This window comes from Dermacentor andersoni, chromosome 6 (genome assembly GCF_023375885.2).
Source record: "Dermacentor andersoni chromosome 6, qqDerAnde1_hic_scaffold, whole genome shotgun sequence".
Taxonomy (NCBI): Eukaryota; Metazoa; Arthropoda; class Arachnida; order Ixodida; family Ixodidae; genus Dermacentor; species Dermacentor andersoni.
This window is the reverse complement of record NC_092819.1, coordinates 88801011-88821317: the sequence shown is the minus strand read 5'-3', so window position 1 is coordinate 88821317 and position 20307 is coordinate 88801011. Positions and strand designations below refer to the sequence as shown.

Here is a 20307-nt window from a genome sequence, read left to right as displayed (position 1 = left end):
CAAAACCTCCTGAAGGCTTGGGAGCGGCAGCAAGAGAGAGTGAGGGGGAGCTTTGTGCACTTGTCTGTGTCTATTATTTTGAACCCGAAACCGTTTCCAGCCACACACCAACTAGCCTGACAGCAGATGTTGCTAAGGGAGAAGGAGCTCACCTGCTCTTCAGCACTGCACTCCACATCCTCGGGCCTTTTCCGAAACCGGCTGATGAGCTTGATGTTGCCAAACGTTGACTTCAAATACCTGCAGAAAGTACCGCAAGGACCATCAAAAGCAGCGTTTCAAAGACAAGCATGGTTATAGGCAAAATTTTGCTCCGTGAATGCATCACCCAAAAATTAAGCCTGTAGCAAATGGGCCACATAATTTCAGTGGCAAAGAACTGCAGATGACGACTCAGAAGGAGGGCTTACTGTCACTCAGGGCAGAGCTGGACCAACAATGATGAAGATGGGAAGACGGCAGCTGCATAACACTCATGCCCTCCACACAGCAAAAACATTGGGTGACTCATGACAAAGCTACAGACACATTCAAGCTCACACTATAAATGCTGTGGCCTCTCACACCTGACATGACAACATAACATGAATCAAGACCGCTAATTGGGCTAGCTGGAATGTTGGATTCACGGATACGCTACTTCACAACAAACACAGGGGACAAAGAAAAGACATGCACAACACAGCATTCGTGTCATGCACTTCTCTTCTTCATCCCTTGTGTTTGCCCTGAAGTATTGTATCCATGAATACAACCTAACATGAGTGACGACAGGCGCTGACAACATCATTACGAGTGGGAGAAAAGAAAAAACGACAGCTATCATGGTGCAAGCTGTTGGAGCACTGTTATGCGTGAAAGCTGAGTATTTAGCATCTAGAAAATGAATGCCCTCTAAGCCAGTGTTCGGGTCTCAAACTGTGGTTCACAGTATCCCAGTGGTTCTTGAGAGAGCTTCAAAGCCTCTTTTGTGACCACTGTAGAGGTTATCTGTTGGTGGGCATCAGCTATTAAAATTATGGTCAAGACATCTGGCCAGGCATGTATGACAAACTTCACAGATCTGGTGTCCGCATCAATCAATAATGAACTGACTCATGGCTACGCTCATGACTCCTAATTTGGCTTGTCCAAGATTTTTGAATATTCAATTGAACATTATGCTATTCAATATTTGCTCCAGCTCAAATTCCCATATTCAAAGTTTTTGAATAATCAAAACAAATTAATACAGTAGAATTCCGTTAATTCGACTCCGGTTAACTGGATTTTTCAGTTAATTAGATCCCAGACTAAGGTCCCAGCTGGTGCCCATGCATTTATTAGCGCAAACTATTGTTGTTTAGATTCGAAAATTAGCCTTCCCCAGATAATTTGAAGTTGACCAGTCAGCACGCATGCACCTGACCCCATAGTGACCCCGAACGTGGCAGCATCTGTCTCGGCAGAGCTTATGGTGCAGTGAATGTATTTGAACACAGTCATCGCTCGTCGAAAATGCCCATTTACGCCCTGCCCTTGGTAGATTTTCAAGCAATAACCATAGCTCACAATGTCTGATTACGGTATTTACCAGATTTTAACATGTGCCCTTTCTTTAAAAGGAATTTGGGCTGAAATTTGAATGTGCGGTGCAATTGGCAGTGATGGTCTTTTGGAGCAGCTTTTGGAGCAAGAAAAATCGCAGTTTGGAGCAGAAATATATGATTTTGGAGCAGAAAAATTTTCTGCTTGGGGCAAGAAAAGAGTGCGCAGGAGCAGTAACTTACTGCCGCCCCTGTGCAAAAAGGGAACTCTGTATAAAACATTGCCCATTCAATATTGTAGTATACTAAGAAACAAGTATGTTTCTTCAAATTGTTGTTTCATTTTATTTTTAGTATATAAAAAGATGAAGATAAACGTAGATTTAACCCTCCTTCAAAATTATTTCTGCATTTTAATAAAGAGTTATTCACCCCCTTCCCCTACACACACACAACAAAACAAATCAGTCTATGGCGTCGTTATTTGTTTCATCTGCTAAAAGATTCATATGTCATAGTGTTCCACCCTATAGTAAACAAGTTTAATACGCATGGCTGCCCAATTCATTATTATTATAGTGCAAGCAACGTAAATTACGCATTAATAATAAAGTCTAAACTCTAAACTTTGTTAATAATAAAGGCAAACTATCTGTTAAGTGCTCACGTGATGTTAATAAGAATTGGGTGGCTGTACTATATCAACACTATATATCCCTACAATTGAAATTACCAGCTGAGCAACTGGTGACTGATCAGAAGCATGACTGAGCAGTGCAAATTCATATGGAACAGAAACAAGGACACTATGTTTGTTGTTGTCCTCACAGGTAGAGATTGAATAGCATCTGGGTTGCGTGATTTGTGAATTCATGTCTACTTCCTTGTCCTGTTTTCAAATTTTCCTTTTTTCCATGTCCGGGCTGCCTAGTCGCAATAAAATTCGCCTTATGCAAATGTTGATACACCCCTAAGCAACAGCGAGAAAGGCACATCGAGCAGTTGTGTCCACCCTATCGTGCCACCATAATTACATAATTATTGTAATAGCAGTTATATGCACACTCCAGGTGAAAATGCGCCGACGGAAGCGGCGTCAGCATTGCCGCGCGGTTCTGTATAATGTTGAAGTGTGATAAGATCATGGCTGGGGCCCACATATGTTGCCGCTGTGAGGGAAAGCGTGTGAGAATGAGCCTAGAAGGATGGTTGCTTGATGCACAGCGCAACCTTGCACGTGCAAAATATCCAGAATTCCAAGCAGGTGCGTGTCGGTCCAGGCATGGCGTAACACCTGCAAGAAACGGCCATCTGGTGCAGCATGTAGAAGGATTTCCCTCATGGTGCAGTTTGGCGCAGAACTTCCATCACTGAATTGAACCAGAAACCATAACTGCCTTCACAACATTTGCACGCTTAACTGCATAACACAGACGTATTGCGGCCAAACTAAGTTTAAGAATCCATGTGGCGAAGCTGTCATTAGGAAACCAGGCACCGCTTTGTACAACAATATTTCTTGCTAAAAAAATCGGGTGTCTGTTGGATTTCTTATTTCTTTAGGAGCTTCAATGTCCTTTCTACGTTAGTGTTCTACTTTGGACACATTGAAAGTGGGCGCTCACTTGATTCGGGGGCATGTTAGAATCGGGCAATTACTGCCAAGTGAATCGGTGGTATTTTGGCATTTTCTCTGCATATTGTTCCACTCAACCCGTCCGATAATTCGATCAATTTCGTCGGTCTCATCAGGATCGAATTAACAAAAGTCGACCGTGCACGAATTTTCTTCACATTTAAGCGGCACCCACAATTACAACATCCCGAAAAGAAAAAAAGAAAATCCACTGGTATATCTCGTGAAAATGGCTGCATGCAATGCAGGCTGCGCTGACGTGAAACCACACCTTGAGGCAAAATTTGCATCACTGTGAAGCCACACCTCCCCAAGTTGAAATTCGCATATAATCTGCACCCCGATTTTACTGCTAAATAAAAAAAAAATTTGGTGCGTGTTATGCGTGCAGAAATATTGTAAGCTTTAAAACATAGTCGACAGCTTCAGTTTTGGTGAGCAAGCCGCTTCGCATAGCCTATAGCCAAGATAAGGTAAAGATGAATTCGTTTTTAGTCACCTATGGATTGCTGCAGCTGCTCAATTATTCAAAAATATTATTCGAACATTTTATTAGTAGGAGCAGTATGGCTTGTTGAAAGCATTACTGCCGCAGGGAATAGATTTGTATCGACGCGGCACTAAGCCTTAAATGTTGGCCAACACGCTGCATAACAGCGCTGGTTAGGCCTACCAGCGACGGCAGGTGTGGTGGTGGGCGGCAAACTATTGTGGGAAGTTTTCCTCTCATTGGTGATCAATTCCAAGACCACATCAAAGCGGCGAGCGTGCCTACTAATTTTGTCTGTGTAATGACAGAATCTGAAGTTGTACCACATGGCGTAAACTGCCGCCATTGCACAGTCAAGGTTGCACTTCAAAGAATGGTGACAACGCACAACGGGCCAATGCAAAATGCTCCTGCAGCCTGCTCCTGCATCAAAGTGCTGCGCAAGTCGGCAATCAGCTGCTCGCCGGTGTCGATGCTCTCAGCGATGCCGTCTGCCTCTTCGGTCACCGGCTCTTTAGAGTTGCAAAATCCAGCATGCCTAAACAATTTGCAATCGTTGAAGGCGGAACAGCCTTCCAGGCATCCACTAGCATGCCAAGTGCCAAGAACAGGTTAACGGAGTACGCGTTTCCGTTGTCAAAGCACATGAGTGTGTGGCCAAGTAAATGGGCCCGGTAGTGCACCTTGAGGTTTTTAATGACCCCTTGGTCCAACGGCTAGAGCAGTCGTATTCGATGGCAAGAATTCAAGACGAATAGCTTGCAGGTTGGTCACGGCGCCGTGCGCCCCACAATTGTCTATGACCATTACCACTTGCCTCTTCTGGCACTCAAACATCCAGTCCAGATAGCGGACGTTATCTTCAAACAAGCTTTGTGTAATCCAGGCCTTTGTATTGCCGCTGTACCACACAGGTAGGTTCTTTGCACCCTTAAAGCAATGCTGGCTTTTCGCCTTCCCTATCACCGGAAGGGGCAGCTTCTCGGTGCCAAACGTATTTGCCCCGACCATGACAGTTACCTTCTCCTTACTATGCTCCCCACCAGAGCAGGCCTCATTAGTAAAGGAAAGTGAACGGCCCAGCAGCATTTTGAAGAATAGGCCTGTCTTGTCACAATTAAAAATCTCTGCAGGAGCATACTCTTGTAGCAGAGCCTTCAACTTACAGGTCCGGTAATCTGTGACTACATTGATCCATGGCACTGCTCTCCCCGAAACTTTCTTGAAAGAGACTCTATGCCTTTTCTTAAACCCATGGATCCAACCATAGGTGAACTTGAAGTCCTGAATGCCCATTTTTAAATTGAGCATCTCGCCTTTCTGCTTGAGCATGTTGCCCAAAACGGGGAGGTTCTTTGCTAGGAATCGTTTCAACCACAGCTGCAGGGCCTCTTCAAGCTTCGCATGTTGTCCTTTCCAGTCATTTTTTGTAGTTTTGCAGTGCGAATGGTTGACTGCAGACAAGATCTTTTCTTTATTTTTCACGTAATCAGACATATCATATTACTATACCGATCCAAGCCACTTCACGTCTGATCCGAAGCTAGTCAGGCGGCTCAAGATACAAAATGGTGTCCTCCCTGACCCACAGCACTGGTCCGTCGCGGCAAATTTTCTCCGGAAAATCGAACTTCTGGCTTTATGTTGTCCGAAAAATCGGTCGCAAAAATGCATTAGCTCTATGGGAACCCTGATGGCGCATTTATGTTAAGTCCGGAATAACCGTCAAGTTCGAATATTTGGAGTACGAAAAATCGGACGGCCACTGTAGCCAGGGTTCAGCATTTACGTGCTAGTTTATTTTCAGGCAAAATTGTAGGTGAGTGTTTACCTTTTGCGGAAAAATCCAAGATTATTAGGATAATTTTTTTACGGCACAATAAAATTCAGAGTTCTTAGGTGTTTTTTTTTTCATCATTCACCTTTAGCTTTGAAAATATGCGAAAAGTAGCCTATGTCGCAAAAACATATCTGCAATAGTATAACTACAGGAACGTTTGTAATTTACAATCTAAATTTACAATAGTAGAAGGGTTTAATGCCACCACAATTTACTGCAATATATACATGCATGTTTACTAATGTTGGAAACAGTCATTACGGCACGCTCCTTTCAATCTACAGAATGAAACATTAAGAATTCCTTTTCAATGTTTGCACCAGATACAGGAAAAGCCAGTATATCAAGCACAGTACATGAAAGGACAGGCCTGTCTCAGGCATGCATCCTACAGAAAACTCGGGGCTCAATGATTTCGTCTAGGGCATACACCTAACAATACTACCCTGCCAGTACGGTCACGTCATGCTTCACAAGCAAAACGGCAGGAAACAACCGCCCATACATGTGGAATGCTGCTGGCAGTTGCGCTTTCATGTTTTGGCTCGCAATCTGAGTGTGGTACCGCAATGACTCGCTCGTCTACTGCATGTCATGAAGAAGAGCAGTACAGCACGGCTGCAATTTTCTGCAACAGCAACAAATTACTCTCAAAAGCTGGTAACGACTTCACAGAACTTCTCCTTCTCATCTACTATGTCAAGCGTACAGTCGACCCCCACGTAAAGATTGCCACAGATGCATCGTTCCATCGACATGGCAGCACGTGAATGTGCTTGGCAAGGTGAAGGTACATATCATCCAAAAGAGCATGCTCAGGTTCTAATTCCTTAATCATCAAGGGTGGTTCGTTTGAATTTTTCATTCATAACATAAGCTTGATCAACAGGTTATGCAAGGAGATTGTTGCCGCAACGAAACTTGCACCTTTTCCCACATTTTTTTTTTCAGCGAACATAGCCACAACACGATCATGTGATCACAACTGAGGACCCTAAAATTCAGCTTTTTTAATAAATCCGAATCGTCAATTTTTTTTTTACCAATGAGTGTTTTTCTGATTTTATTGTACTAATACATAAACGATAAAACTCACAGCCAAGAGAAATTCGTTTACAGTGGCCAACCTATTTTTAGGACCTGCTTAATTATTCTAAGATCCCCTATTCACCCAAAGATGTGCGATGGGTGAATGCAAATTGACTCCACGTCGTTGACCATCAGGAAACTTCAACTAGACTGAACCACAATACTGAGCAACAGCGTGTAAATTAATCTCATGTACTGCTAGCATTGTAAAAAATTTTCAACAATTAGCGCTTTTTCAAAGAATATCTCTATAACAGCACATTGGACATTGAAAACAAATTGTTTCTCGCAATGAAATTATTTATATCTTTGCAAGTAATGGACCCCTTCTTTCTACTTTTGTCAGATTTGACTGTGGCATCAAGGATTTATGCAAATTCCACAACTCAAGTTATTCGCTTTGAATTTATTCGACACTATTATTATTTGCTTTGAATTCACATTGTTCACGCAAGCTTATTACCAGCCGCACCCTTCTAAACAACAGACATGCTCTGGATGGCATGACACCTGCCGTGGTTGCTCAGTGGCTATGGTGTTGGGCTGCTGAGCACGAGGTTACGGGATCGAATCCCGGCCACGGCGGCCGCATTTCGATGGGGGCGAAATGCGAAAACACCCGTGTACTTAGATTTAGGTGTAACTTAAAGAGCCCCAGGTGGTCGAAATTTCCTGAGTCCTCCACTACGGCGTGCCTCATAATCAGAAAGTGGTTTTGGCACGTAAAACCCCATAATCTAATTTTTTTGGATGGCATGACGCACCAGTCGGGTGGCTTCAGCTTGAACATGCACTCGGCAGCCTGGATAGCTTTGGTGTAGTTCTCGGCCAGGACGCTGATCTCAAAGAAAGTGGCCACATCCCAATAGTCCTCCAGGTTGTCCAGTGAGCCCTTCAGCCCTATGAGATTGTTGAGGCGCAGACTGATCTGCTGCAGCTCAGTAGACTTGGACAGCTCGTGCCCGTCTATCACTAGCAGCGTGGCCAGGTTTACACCAGCGTACTCATTAGGTTGGACCTCGAATCCCTTGCGGTACCTGCAATGAATCAATCACACATGGTAAGCCGGCTGGAAAAAGTGCTCCATTAATTAGTTACTGCAATTAGAAGAGCAACCAAGAAGGCAGTTTAGAAACATGAAAAGTACATTAGTACTATACATCAAAATACAACTGATTTGGCTATGGCACACTTTCGCAAGAAATGAAGTGGTTTTGAGGATCTTAATACTCCGAAGTGAAAACTGGGCTAAAAAAGAAGCCGTAGCAAAGGGCTCTAAATAAATTGTGATGAGCTTAAAAGTTCTTTTAGGGCTTGTCAAATTATCAAAACATGGGCATTTCTTTATGTTGAACAACTTAAATATTTGTGGAAACAAGAAATACAATAACTTCACATGAGCATAAAAGAAAATAAAGCACCAAGCATGAGCTGAGTGACAATCGATATATGGCAGCGAACCCGATTTATCAAAAGACTTCTTGGAACATCGATCCTCATTCTGTAGATCAGCATCATCATCAGCCTGGTTACGCCCACTGCAGGGCAAAGGCCTCTCCCATACTTATCCAACTACCCCGGTCATGTACTAATCGTGGCCATGTTGTCCCTGCAAACTTCTTAATGTCATCCGCCCACGTAACTTTCTGCAGCCCCCTGCTACGCTTCCCTTCCCTTGGAATACAGTCCGTAACCCTTAATCACCTTCGGTTATCTTCCCTCCACATTACATGTCCTGCCCATGCCCATTTATTTTTCTTGATTTCAACTAAGATGTCATTAACTCGCGTTTGTTCCCTCACCCAATCTGCTCTTTTCTTATCCCTTAACATTACACCCATCATTCTTCTTTCCATAGCTCGTTGCGTCGTCCTCAATTTAAGCAGAACCCTTTTCGTAAGCCTCCAGGTTTCTGCCGCATACGTGAGTACTGGTAGGACACAGCTGTTCTACACTTTTCTCTTGAGGGATAGTGGCAACCTGCTGGCAACCTGGCAACCAGATATCAGGTGCTAAATTTTCTATTGCATGATAATATGCATAAAGAACCAGCATTTCGGAGAGATCACACATTTGGTGTAGACAAAACACCTCTACTACAAAATGATGCATTCAAATACAGTTGAATCTTGCTGTAACGAAGACTTTAAGCGAACATTTGTTCGTTATATATCTGATATGCATTATAAAGGTACGTGCATTAACTCCGGCAAACAAGTCTGCACACGCACTCAATGAAAGGGTGCTTAAAGATGGACAACACAAAGTTGCAAAAATGTACAATTTCGGAATTTAAAGCTTGGTACAAACGTGTGACCTCACCTTTCATTCTCGGCTGGAGAGCTAAAATTATCACACCAACAGCGATGCTGACCACATGCATGAATCAATTTACCCAAAAAACAATATAATCTTTGTTTGGTGTTACTTGAGGGCTTTCGACAAGCAAACTATCTCATGGCAGTCTTTAAACCCTGGAGCCAGCCTCTGCTTGCGCAAAAGTCATCATGACCTAAGACGCAAGCTAAACTCTTCGCTTTCATTTGGAGAAGAGCACCAGAGATGGGCAGGTTGCATGCTCCTACATCTTTAATCCACAGAAACAAGACCTCTCCATCAGCTCAACATCCTGGTGATGGCAAGGCCTAACATGCCTGTGGTCCTTTTTTCACAGTGCTGTTGGCATTGATTCTCTTCTAGCTCCTACCTTGTATTCAGGATTTATGAGAGAGTGCTTGGTGCAAGGTTGAAGCCAGTGGCAATGTCCTTTTTCTAGCACCCACTGTCAAACGCCCAGAAACCTTGATCCTTGGGACAAGCGAAACGACGGTACACTTCTGTGCTGCCATTGAATGATGAAGTGCAGATTGCATGGAGAGGTATCGGCAGCGAGAGTTTGACCACGTACCAGTCAGCCAATGCTAGCTACTTTTGCTGCCCCTATATGGCAGGCAATTCAAATACTTTTCTGCTGTCCGCAACTCAAACGATAAAAATATTGTGTTTCTTAAGAGTTTTTCTTGACTTGTTGACACATTTGAGTCACGCAAACACAGAAAACTACTTTGGTATAAACCATCTGGTGCCAATTTCAAATTTTCGTTCTGTTATACAACTAAAACTTCCTTTGAAACAAAGCAAGGACCAAACAAACTCTGCTTTTACTTCGTTTTATTGTATATTTCGCTATATGCATGTTCGTTATAACGAGATTCGACTATACCTGAGTAAGGACTTGAACATCCGTTTTCCTTTACTTGGACCAGGAGTGCAATACCTCAAACAAGATAACCCTTTATAGCAAACACTGCTCTGTTATTGTTTTGTTATTGCTTGGCTTTATCAATCTACCTTTGCAATTTATTTTTCTTCTTATGTGCAATACAATTTATTTTTCTTCTTTCTTCCTCTGGACACGTATGTATAAGTGTTTCCCTTCAATACAACTTTTGTTGTGAGTATAGCGCATGTCTTGTCTATTTCCTTTCTCTCTCGTCTTGTGTAACGTTGCACTGCCCAGGCATAGTTATGAATAGCAACCAATCTTTGCGACTCCAAGTGATTGTATAATCAGAGCAGCATTCCGGGCAAGTTGGTAATCCATTACTTAAATGATATTGCGCGACACAAAAAAACGACATGGACGCGAGAGAAGACGACACACCAAGCGCAATGTGTGTCGCCTTCTCTCACATCCGTGTCGTTTTTTTGTGTCGCGCAATATCATTTAAGTAATGTATAATCAGCAAGACATCCTTCTTTCTCTGCTTTATGCTGCAGATTTATAAGAATGTGTTATGAGTGCAATTTTAGCTTTGTATGCTCAACACCATACAAGAAACTTGCTGTCATTGTGCTAAAACTACGGCCGAAATAGATTGCATGCAGCAACCCATCCAAGCAGTTCAGCTTCTTAATGGCACAAATTTATGAAATTCTGCACATGACCAAATGCATAGAGTTTCCTACAAAAACTGCTAGAGAGACATCTGGGCACTAGTGTCTATAGAAAGTTCAAGTATGGTGGTTCTGCCAGCATGGGAATGATGGTTCTTGCATGCATCTGCTTAAAATTTATACTTCTCACTTCACAAAGCATTGTCACATTGCAAATTTCTCATTTTAGACAAAATATGTACTGCACTATAAATGCAGCAATATACAGTGACCATGTACTTGCACAAGGGACTTATTGACTTCACGCATTCAGAAAAATGTTTCTCTTGAAAATTTAGAGAAATAAAGCACAATAGGTTAAGCTACAAGAAACTCTGATGCCATAACCACAGAGATTAGACAAATCTGTGTACAGTTGAGACCACTTATAATGCAACCACTTATAGTGCAAGACTGGATTTAATGCGGTCTTTTCTGACTCTCAATTTATCTTCCCAGAGAACTCAATGTACATGCATACCGCTTATAGTGGAGCTGCACGAGACGAAACACCAGCTATAATGCGGTTGCTGGAAAATCCTGCAGACAAACGAGGCAGCTAGCACACTTCTCAGCAAGGTGCTCAGCAAGGAGAAGGTGATGTGGAGGAGGAAAAGTGAGCAAACGAACAATGGTTAAAAAAAATGTGGCAGCAGCTTGTGGCTCAGCGAGCACACAGGGGTTGCCTAGGCGACGGAGAATCCTTTTGCTCCAGCTGCTTGTCAGCGGTGCCCGGACCGCACCTAACACTTGTGCATTGTTGCTATTTTGCTTTTGAGTTAGTGTGAGGAATGTAAATACAGTCACTGACTGATATTTGCAGACATGGATGAGGTTGCAAAAATGTCTGAATTATCGGGCAGGCAGGAAAAATGAATTTCGATGGCAAAATCAATTTTATATATTTTTTACAACTGCAGCACCGAAAAAAGATCAGTGGAGGCCACGAGTGCATTTCACGTTCACCTGTCACGATGCGGGTCGTTCGAAAGGCAGATATTGCCTGTGCAACCTTGACTCCACAACGTAAACTGTGTTCCACAAATTCAACAGCGCAGATTATTGTCCACATGCGAGCCTTCGCTGTTCCTACCAGTACGCGCACATAAAAACGTTTGCTATACGTGTTTGTGGTAGTTGCCAACTAATTGGCTGCGAATTGCGTTTCATGCTCACTGCCATCAGTTTGGCCTGCGCACGTGATCTCGCACCAGATTTCCATGTACAGAATTTCAAGGAACCAGGGAAATTGCTTCAGTTTATCAAGAGTTACATTTACCGAGACACATTGCAGAGAGCATTGCATGAATACAAAACTAACCAACCACGAGGATGGTGCTTCATTTAAGCAGAATTTCCATTTAAGCGATTTGCGTTTATCGAGATTCCACTGTAGAGTCAAACCTCTATACAGCCCAATTGACTTATAACGATGCTGGTTTTAACAATATATTGGTTATAACAATGAAAAGCTGCTGCACCATCAACCTTTGTATGTTTTCTATAGGGAAATAACCCGCTTACTACAATGTCCCCACGCCGAATTATCGGTTATAACGATGAAGTCTGGCTGCTGGGTGTCCGTGCCGAAAGGTAACGGAATGCGAAATCTTTGGAAAAAAAAAAAAGCTGAAATGCCAGCCACTGCACGATTGCCTGCCACCCAAACTGCTGCTGTGTGCTTCTCTCTATGAGAGATGCACGTCAGCCTTGCGTGAATCTCTTCTATCGCCCTTCCATCTGTCTGAACACGAACGGGCTGTGCCCATAGCTGTGCGCCACTCCACCCTCCGAAACAGGAATGGACTGCACCAACTTCACTGACAGCGCTGCCGGCGCTGCTTCAAGATTGCTAGCTAGGCCCTCACAGTTGGTTCTTTACTCTATGGCCCTCATTCTGCGCAATTCTGCTAACAGATTAAGTCGCTTGTGCTTGTCTTTGTTGCGTCGATGTCGTTCCTGGCCAAATTGTTCCTCAGCCTCATTTGAATCATCGCCAAAACGGAAGATGGCTGATCCGCCCGCTGATCATCGGCAATGCATGACATTGCCAGTGAAGAGAAAGCACACTGCTAGAGACTTGGAAACGAAGTGCTTCTCTAACCGATAAGGTAATCATCGCGAACGTGCTTGCATCAGATAGCAACAAAGACGGCTACGACAGCAGCACTGACGCGGTAGGGCAGGCTGCCTCAACACTGTCCCTGCAGGAGGTCAAATAGATGATTCAGTCCCTCGTGGGCTTGTTTTCGTGAGGGACCTTCCGCTTCATTACACGGAGCACCTGGATGCCTTGGAGAAGGATGTCGGCAGGCTTCGCATAAAGCAAGCAAGGCTTACGAACATGCGGTTTTCTCATGCAAGCCAGTGGGAAGTACATGGAGAGATGCTTGTAGCGATCACATCCCGTTTCTTCTGAATTTCTCAAGCTGAGACGCTGCTGCGGCAACCTTCCCACATATTTTTTTAAAGGTGCCTTTTGGGGCCACCCAAGCGATGCCTTGGCGGAGCACGCATGTCATTTACTGCCCGTGAGCCCTCTTCGCAGTTGTTATAGCAATGCCATTCTTGAACGCTGACAGCCACGGCTTGTTAACAACATGCGATCGCAGCACACAGGAAGCAAAGTTAAACAGTTAAACTAGTCGACACAATCAGAAGTCGGATGGAGGAAGGTGGTGGGGAAGAGAACTGGCCTCCCCGCCATTATAGCTTTTCAAATTGTGACCAGCTGGGGTTCTTCAACGTGCACCTAAATCTAAGTACATGGGTGTTCTTGCATTTTGCGCCCATCGAAATGCGGCTGCCATGGCACTAATAGGCCTATTATACTAATACACCAATAGACCTATTAGACTAATAGACCAATGCACCAACAAATCTATTAGACTAATATAGTCAAACCTGACTATATCAAACCTGTTTACATCGAATTATTCTGTATATCGAACAATTTCTGAACACGATATAGTTACAATGAGTATATATAGCAAAAATTACGCTTACATCGAACAAAAATAGCAGCGACTCCCAATACATCGAACAACAAGCGGCTCAAAAGTGCCCCCAGAAGTTGGCTTTCCCTCGCGGCGGCGGAGAAACCCGGCGGCGCGGCTTTATCCAACCACTTTCGCTACCGTGACCGCGCTGCGTCGAACGAGCCGTCGACACCCCCTTTCAAAAATTATCCTGGCCCACCCGAAGCGCTTGCTCAGACAGCCAATCAGAGGCTCTTGTGCCCTCGTCGTGCAAGATGGCGCAAGTGCGAGTTGTCTCGCTGCTTTCCTGGTTCATTGTGTTTGCACCTAGTGGGCCTTCTCCCACAGTGTTACCATGATGAAGCGGCAGAATTCGCTTTTCGCCATGAAGCTTGAAATCATAAATCTGGTGGAACGCAGTGAGAAGTCGTATGACCCCGCAGCATGCAAGATTCCGAGGAGCACTCACAGCACGATCTTGAAGAATAAGGGGAAGATTAGGGCTAAAGTGGACAAACTCGCGACCCAGTGCCCGTGGCGCCCGACGCATCCGCACGGCCATGTACAAGTGATTCATCTGAAATTGCTTCAGACGTGCCGGCTTCCGCGTGCCCGGTGATGACTAAATTCTGATGTGTGCGACGAAGCTGTTGCCAGTGTTGCCGAACCTTGGAGCGAGCTGTCAAAATTTCTGAAAGCTGTTGGCGAGTCAACGGTCAACGAGTTTGTGAGTGCTGATGATGGTGTCGCAACCTCGGGAGAGCCCGAAAATGAAGACTACATTGCCAACATAGTACCGAGCCCATGTGAAAGCGGGCACAATAAGGAAAGTAACGATGGTCCTTTGCCCACATCCTCCAAGGTGTTTGGTGTACTCGCACTAGTCCGGTGCTGTTGCGCGAATGTGGAAGGTTGTGGCCTCAGCTGCTCCGACTCTTTAGACAATGTAGAGAAGTTAGTGAGTCGCAGGCAGCGAAATTGCCCAAACAGAAGAAAATGCAGGACTATTTCATGCAAAACTAAGCTAGTTTCATCAATAAAGTGATTTTATAAATGGCATGTGCTTTTATAACGTCCAATTTTTTAGCAGGCTTATATCAAATTATGCCTTTATCGAACTGACAGGCGTTTTTCTTTTGCAAGTTCGATATAGCCGAGTTCGACTGTACACTAATAGACTTAATAGGCTGTATTGGTGTCAATAACCTCACAGACTATTAGTTTTTGTATTAGAATTCTTGGTAGAGAGTGCAACAGCCTTTGAAAAATGTTTTGGTTAGTGTGGTACCGCTTATGGTGTGGAAATTCGCAACTCCAGCAGCTTACATTACGAGCAGTGTAAACTTTACTAACCATCACTCCCATGCTAGATGAAGAACCACAGCACCAGATTTTTCTCTAGTGATTTTTAGCAGGAAACTCCCAATGATCAAAACCACCAAGCATCAAGAAAGCAATGGCCCAGCTAGCATGCAAGTGGCCCAACACCAGAAGTGTGGCACCTCGACGTTGACACTGAAGCGCGGAGGGCCGACTCACCAGTGGATGGCGTTTTTCAAACTCTCCTGGTCCGTGTAGTCCGACTCGACAAACTTGTCCTTGTAGATGCGGCCGCAGAGGCACAGGATGTCGGGCACCTGGTTCTCCTTTTTCTGTAGGGCAGACGTCATCACCTCCAGGGCCCGCTCGCGATCGCCCGGCAAGTTGCGCCTGAAAGGAGGCACACAATCACAACAAATGGCTCATTCTAGAAATTATTCAACAGAATGGATAAATACGCATTTATTGAAGAGGAGGGTGGCTCGTGGCCTACGAATAAAACTCGGGTACTGCCAGTTTCAAAGCACTTGTCCTCGCAACTTTGTGAGCTGATACCCTTCATACAGGGCGTGCAAGATGAAGAGCGCAACTTTACAGCTAATACAAACTAAAAATTTTTTTACTGGCAATAAACAACAGTTGAGATTCAATACCTGAATAACTACTATTGTGTAAAATAAATTTGCTGTACGGCTCATATTTTTATCTTTTCTTTGTTTTTGTTTGTGTGTTTTCATGAAAAATTGGTGTACACCATATGGTTTTGTTGCTACTAAGAGGAAAGAAAGCTGCCTTTTGTTCGGTAGACTCAATGCTAGGTGTGATGGCCATAGGGTTCAACAATGTTTAGAGTTCTAAATGTCACTTTTGGCAAAGAGTAATGAAAAATAAAAAGAAACCACAGTTAAAAAGAAAAGAACCTTAGGGTGTTTCTATGAAGCCAAATTCAAGAACCATGGGTCAACTAATTACAAAACACCTAATGGCTCACCGATGCCACATTGCTAAAACAGCAGAATTCATTTCGAGCCAGAAAAGCAGGTCTGCCCTGCCTTCTATACAAGCTTGTTAAAAGCACATCTTTAACACGCTTATACACTTCGTAACAATGTCTCACCCTTCCTTCACAGTACCTTCAAAAATAATGCCTGCATTCCCCTACAGGACTGGACAACTGCTTACACATACCTATTTAAGGCAAATGCATAAGAATGTTGGATGGCTGGCGTTGATGTGAACTTCATGTTTGGCACTGTCTGTAGGTCATCCATCAGCTTTACCATTGCATCATAATCCTAGAATGAGCGACGGAAAAAAGAAAACGTCTCAAAAGTGATAAAATAACATAAACATCAGCTTTACGGCTCACTGTTGAACGTCTTTCCGAAACAGCACAGAAACAGATAACGCACTCATGCAATGTCAACATTACAAGCTCCATTCTACACAGTTAGAAAGAACTGATTTCTCATGCTATATTTCGAATGAGAAAGGGCTTTCACTTCATTAGCAGGTTCATGGTAATAAAAAAGACATGTACTAGTTCTGCAAGAATATTATTCACTATTCCGTTATCTCAAGGGAAATTAGAGACCAAGAAACCAACCTGAATGTCTCTGAAGGATATGAGCATGCTCAGTACAACGTCACCGGATATGATGTTGGGGTCATCCAGCCGCTTCCTAAAATTTCGTAACATCTGGAAAAAAGATGAGGGAAAGAGCGATCTGTACAATAATACTAACATACTTATGCAAGGATAGCCAGATTTATGGAGGCTCCCAAGCTCGCATAAGTTAACTTGCTTTCATTGCCCTTCATGCAATTCTTAATAGGGGAACTCGCATTGAAATCAGTGATGTTGGGCATATGTTAGCTTAATTCTGACACATATTCTACTTTCCTAAATATCCTTCATAGGCACTGAAGTACACTCAAACCTTGTTATAACGAAACGGGATGCAATGAAATAATCGATATAAAAAACTAAATGAAATTCCCTTTGAAATTCCCATAGAGATCTATGTATTTAAGACGTCGTTTTAACGAAGTGAAAATGTCCTGTCAATGGATATAACGAACTAGATTTGCCTACGAAAAAAAAAAAAAAAAAATGAAAAGTAAGAGAAAAAGCTGACCGCTGACCGCTGAGTACATCGCTTTCTGCGGGGTTCGAGCAGTTCAAAACCTTCACGTTTCTGCGTCTAATACATTGTCGAGCCACACTGGTCTTTCTCACCACCGTGCTTAGCTGCGCACCTGCGCACAAGCAGCAGCTCACTATCGCACTTCATTGGCCTCTCTCACTTGCATGTGCCTGTCTGTGCAAGCTGCACCACGTGTAGCCGTGCAACGTGGCGTTAAAGATTAGCGCCTTCATTTGTACTGCACGGTGCGCCACGCAGGCTGGCTCAGCTGGGCATGGCCTCCAAGACTGCATTGGCATCAGTGCAACGTCGGAGGCCAAGACGCGGCCAAGCCAAGCCAGCGAAGTGCGCTTGCCTCCTCGATCACAAGGCGTAGCGCTGTGTTGTGTGCCACGTGCTGCTAGACCACGATGAGCCAAGTGGAAAGCAGACGCGAAAGACTACCGCAGCTGAAGAGAAGGCAGCTATCTAAAGGTTGTTGCGTCAGGTGATATAAGTCACACGTTCCAAACGCCGAAGATTCTTTTGTTGTTTTATTCAAATTTCATCGCACATGTGGCCGTGCGCGGTTCCACGGGCCGCAATGCCGCTTCATATTTGCATGCTTACAATTGTACACCCCATTAGGCATCTATTGCAGTAAATGCCAATAATGGACATAACGAAGTGACCGATATAAGGAAGTAATTTCTGCTCCCCGTTAAACTTCATTACAACAATTTTCGAGTGTATCTCATGAAAGGTGCAGTATCATGCGACTGCTGGCAGGTCATCTGAATGCCATGATCCTACAAACGAGCACGCAACATGATGTTCCGAAATCTTATTTTGTTCTGCAAACTGTCCAATGCTGGCATTGCCTTACCAACCACATCGCACTGAATAAAGAAGCTGAGCGAGCGTCATTCCTGCCAGTAAAGATTCTTACTCCTTTTCGCAAATTTGTCTTAATCACCAATTCCTACTTTTACATGTACCCTCATGTTACTGCCCTCTTAAGTAGAGCTTGGAGTGTTTAACACTGCCATGAATCAATGTTACATAAACTCATAGCTAAAAGGCACCTATTATGTTTCTTAATGTATCACTCTGGGTTTCTTAACCAATGTTCCTGTTAGCACAGCTAATCGCAGCAATGGGACTTACACAGGTGCTTAAGTCTTGCCAGAATAGAAAAGACTGCACGGCCACGCATACAACACCGAGTGGTAAAGGTCAAAGCTCCCCTAACAGTAGGGCGACTGTGGCAGCGACAGTAACTGCCGCCAACATGGCCTCAAAGACTGTGAATACAATGCAAAATGCCAGCTATTCAGTGCAGTGAGTGGGAGGTAAGATAGCCACAGAGGTAATCCTGAACCAAAGGTCCAAGAGTTCTTTGTATCTTACAACAAACAAAGAGCGGTAATACAAACCGTAAGTAAGCTGTTTCTACCAGGGGCTTACTACTAACCTTGGTGAGCTCTTCACCGGTGTAGTTCTCGCGTGCTTTCCGCAGGTCAGCAAGGAACTTCTCCTTCATGTGGGCTCTGCACAGCAGTACGTGGTGCGTGAAACCTCGCGCAACCCAAGAGTACAGCAGGTGAGAAATTGCTATGCCACTAAAGCCTGCGAAGGATGCATCCTCAGGCTGCTTCACACAATGTCACCACAAAACACAAGAAACCCTGTAAGTTCTGCTCTGAATATACAGTGGAACAACGATTATATGACTTTCTCAGGACCGCGCGAAATCATTGTACAGTTGATCCCGGATATGCAATAAAACCTAGATATAATGAACTTCAATATAACTAAATTCTCAATATAATGAAGTATTTAATTTTTCATGACCTCTTGTCTATAGAACACCATGTATTTAGAACCTCAATATAATGAAGTGTGTATGTATGCGATTTCAATATAACGAAATTTCACTGCTGCCACAAAGGAATCCTGAGACAATAAATGGAAACTTTCGCAGGTGCAGATGGTCAAATGATTGAACTGCAAGTGGCTGCTTGCAAACATACCTCTCAAATTGAGCGCCACATGACAAGAGTGATCACCTAAGCATCATGTCCCATATAAAGTCAAAGAGCGATAAGATCCTATGGCGTCCCACACGCTGTGTGCTTTAGGTGCAAGGGAAAGTGTGCTAGGGTGAGACAAGAAATATGGTGGCTTCATGAGTGCTGCCTTCCCACGTGAGCAAGGGGAAAGAGGGGAAGGGGAGCAAGCTCGCAGTAACGGGATCAAGCACGTGTGAGGGGGCAGGGGTGAGGTGGAGTGGGGGGTAAGTTGGCCCGTGTCTCGATTTCTGCCATGCGTTTCGGCCATGGCTGTGCACGGCTGAAAGTGCGGCTGAGCGCATTCACAGCCACACGCCCTGCTTTAGGAGTAATCTGCCATGTGAGCAAAGAGTGGGCGTGCCAAGATAGCACGACATTAAGTAAGCTGTCTTCCTGCACAGTTAGTACTGGAGGTTGCGTAATAACGAGTTTCGGTGACCTGTTGGAGCATGAGACATACAAAGCATTCGCTCCCCGCTGCCGGCGCTTTTCATGATAGCGTCCGAGTGCAGATGACGCTATCAGCCGTGGGGGCTGAGTGCATGCGAAAGCATGGCTGGCTTCACTTAATTCGTACCGCCGATGTGAAGATATCGACGTGGCATGAAATCGTATCATTTATTGCTGACACCTACATTCATCAAAATTAATTGCTTTCTCATTAAAATTTTCTTTTTTAGATTGCCCAAAAAATAATTTGGATGATTCTGCAGCCCCTTTCCATTAAAAAGAAATTGATTGGCAATTGTACTTACTTGTATAAAAGGTCGAAGTTCGATATAACAAAGGAAACTGCCTATTTTACCAACTTCGTTATATTGAGGTTTAACTGCATCGAACTCAAAGGGTATCACGAAATAGTTCAATATATTGATAATTCCAAACATAAAAATATGCCTATCTGAAGCTTATCTGTGATCCCTGCACATCTCGGACAGTTTCCGGAGGTCATGAAAAGCGTGAACTTACCAACATGCTTCTCCAAGGCAGTGTCGAAAGCAAAAAAAGTTTACTCATTTTCTACTCACTAATATTGCAAGTCGCTCATGTTGCAGAATAGTCTTCGATGTACAGATTTCAACACTAACCCTAAAAGCCTGCATCGCCTGAACGCGAGACCGCAGTGCACCTTGCGCACGTCAAAGTGCTTTTTAAGAAAACGTAGACATGGATGCACTGCAAAAGTTAACTACCCTGTACAGATATGCACCATATCACCATGTCGCACTTGTACTGTGAATTGCACGTGAGCGTGCCCAGCCACATCGTGTCCTATGTAAGCAATGAGCTATAC

The 20307-nt window shown here is 44.0% G+C and overlaps 1 protein-coding gene across 8 annotated transcripts in view; it reads right to left on the bottom strand.

Moving 5' to 3' along the window:
• The window catches only part of Ask1 (apoptotic signal-regulating kinase 1), a 128866-nt gene that overhangs the window by 88106 nt on the left and 20453 nt on the right, over positions 1–20307 (bottom strand). For all 8 annotated transcript variants that reach the window (XM_055066464.2, XM_055066463.2, XM_050171303.3 and 5 more), the window contains 6 exons: positions 18416–18491; positions 16422–16514; positions 16004–16110; positions 15035–15205; positions 7346–7618; positions 153–240 (listed from right to left, as the gene is read on the bottom strand). In XM_055066464.2, coding sequence (XP_054922439.2) covers positions 153–240; positions 7346–7618; positions 15035–15205; positions 16004–16110; positions 16422–16514; positions 18416–18491 — 808 coding nt within the window. The remainder of the gene's footprint in view (positions 1–152; positions 241–7345; positions 7619–15034; positions 15206–16003; positions 16111–16421; positions 16515–18415; positions 18492–20307) is intronic.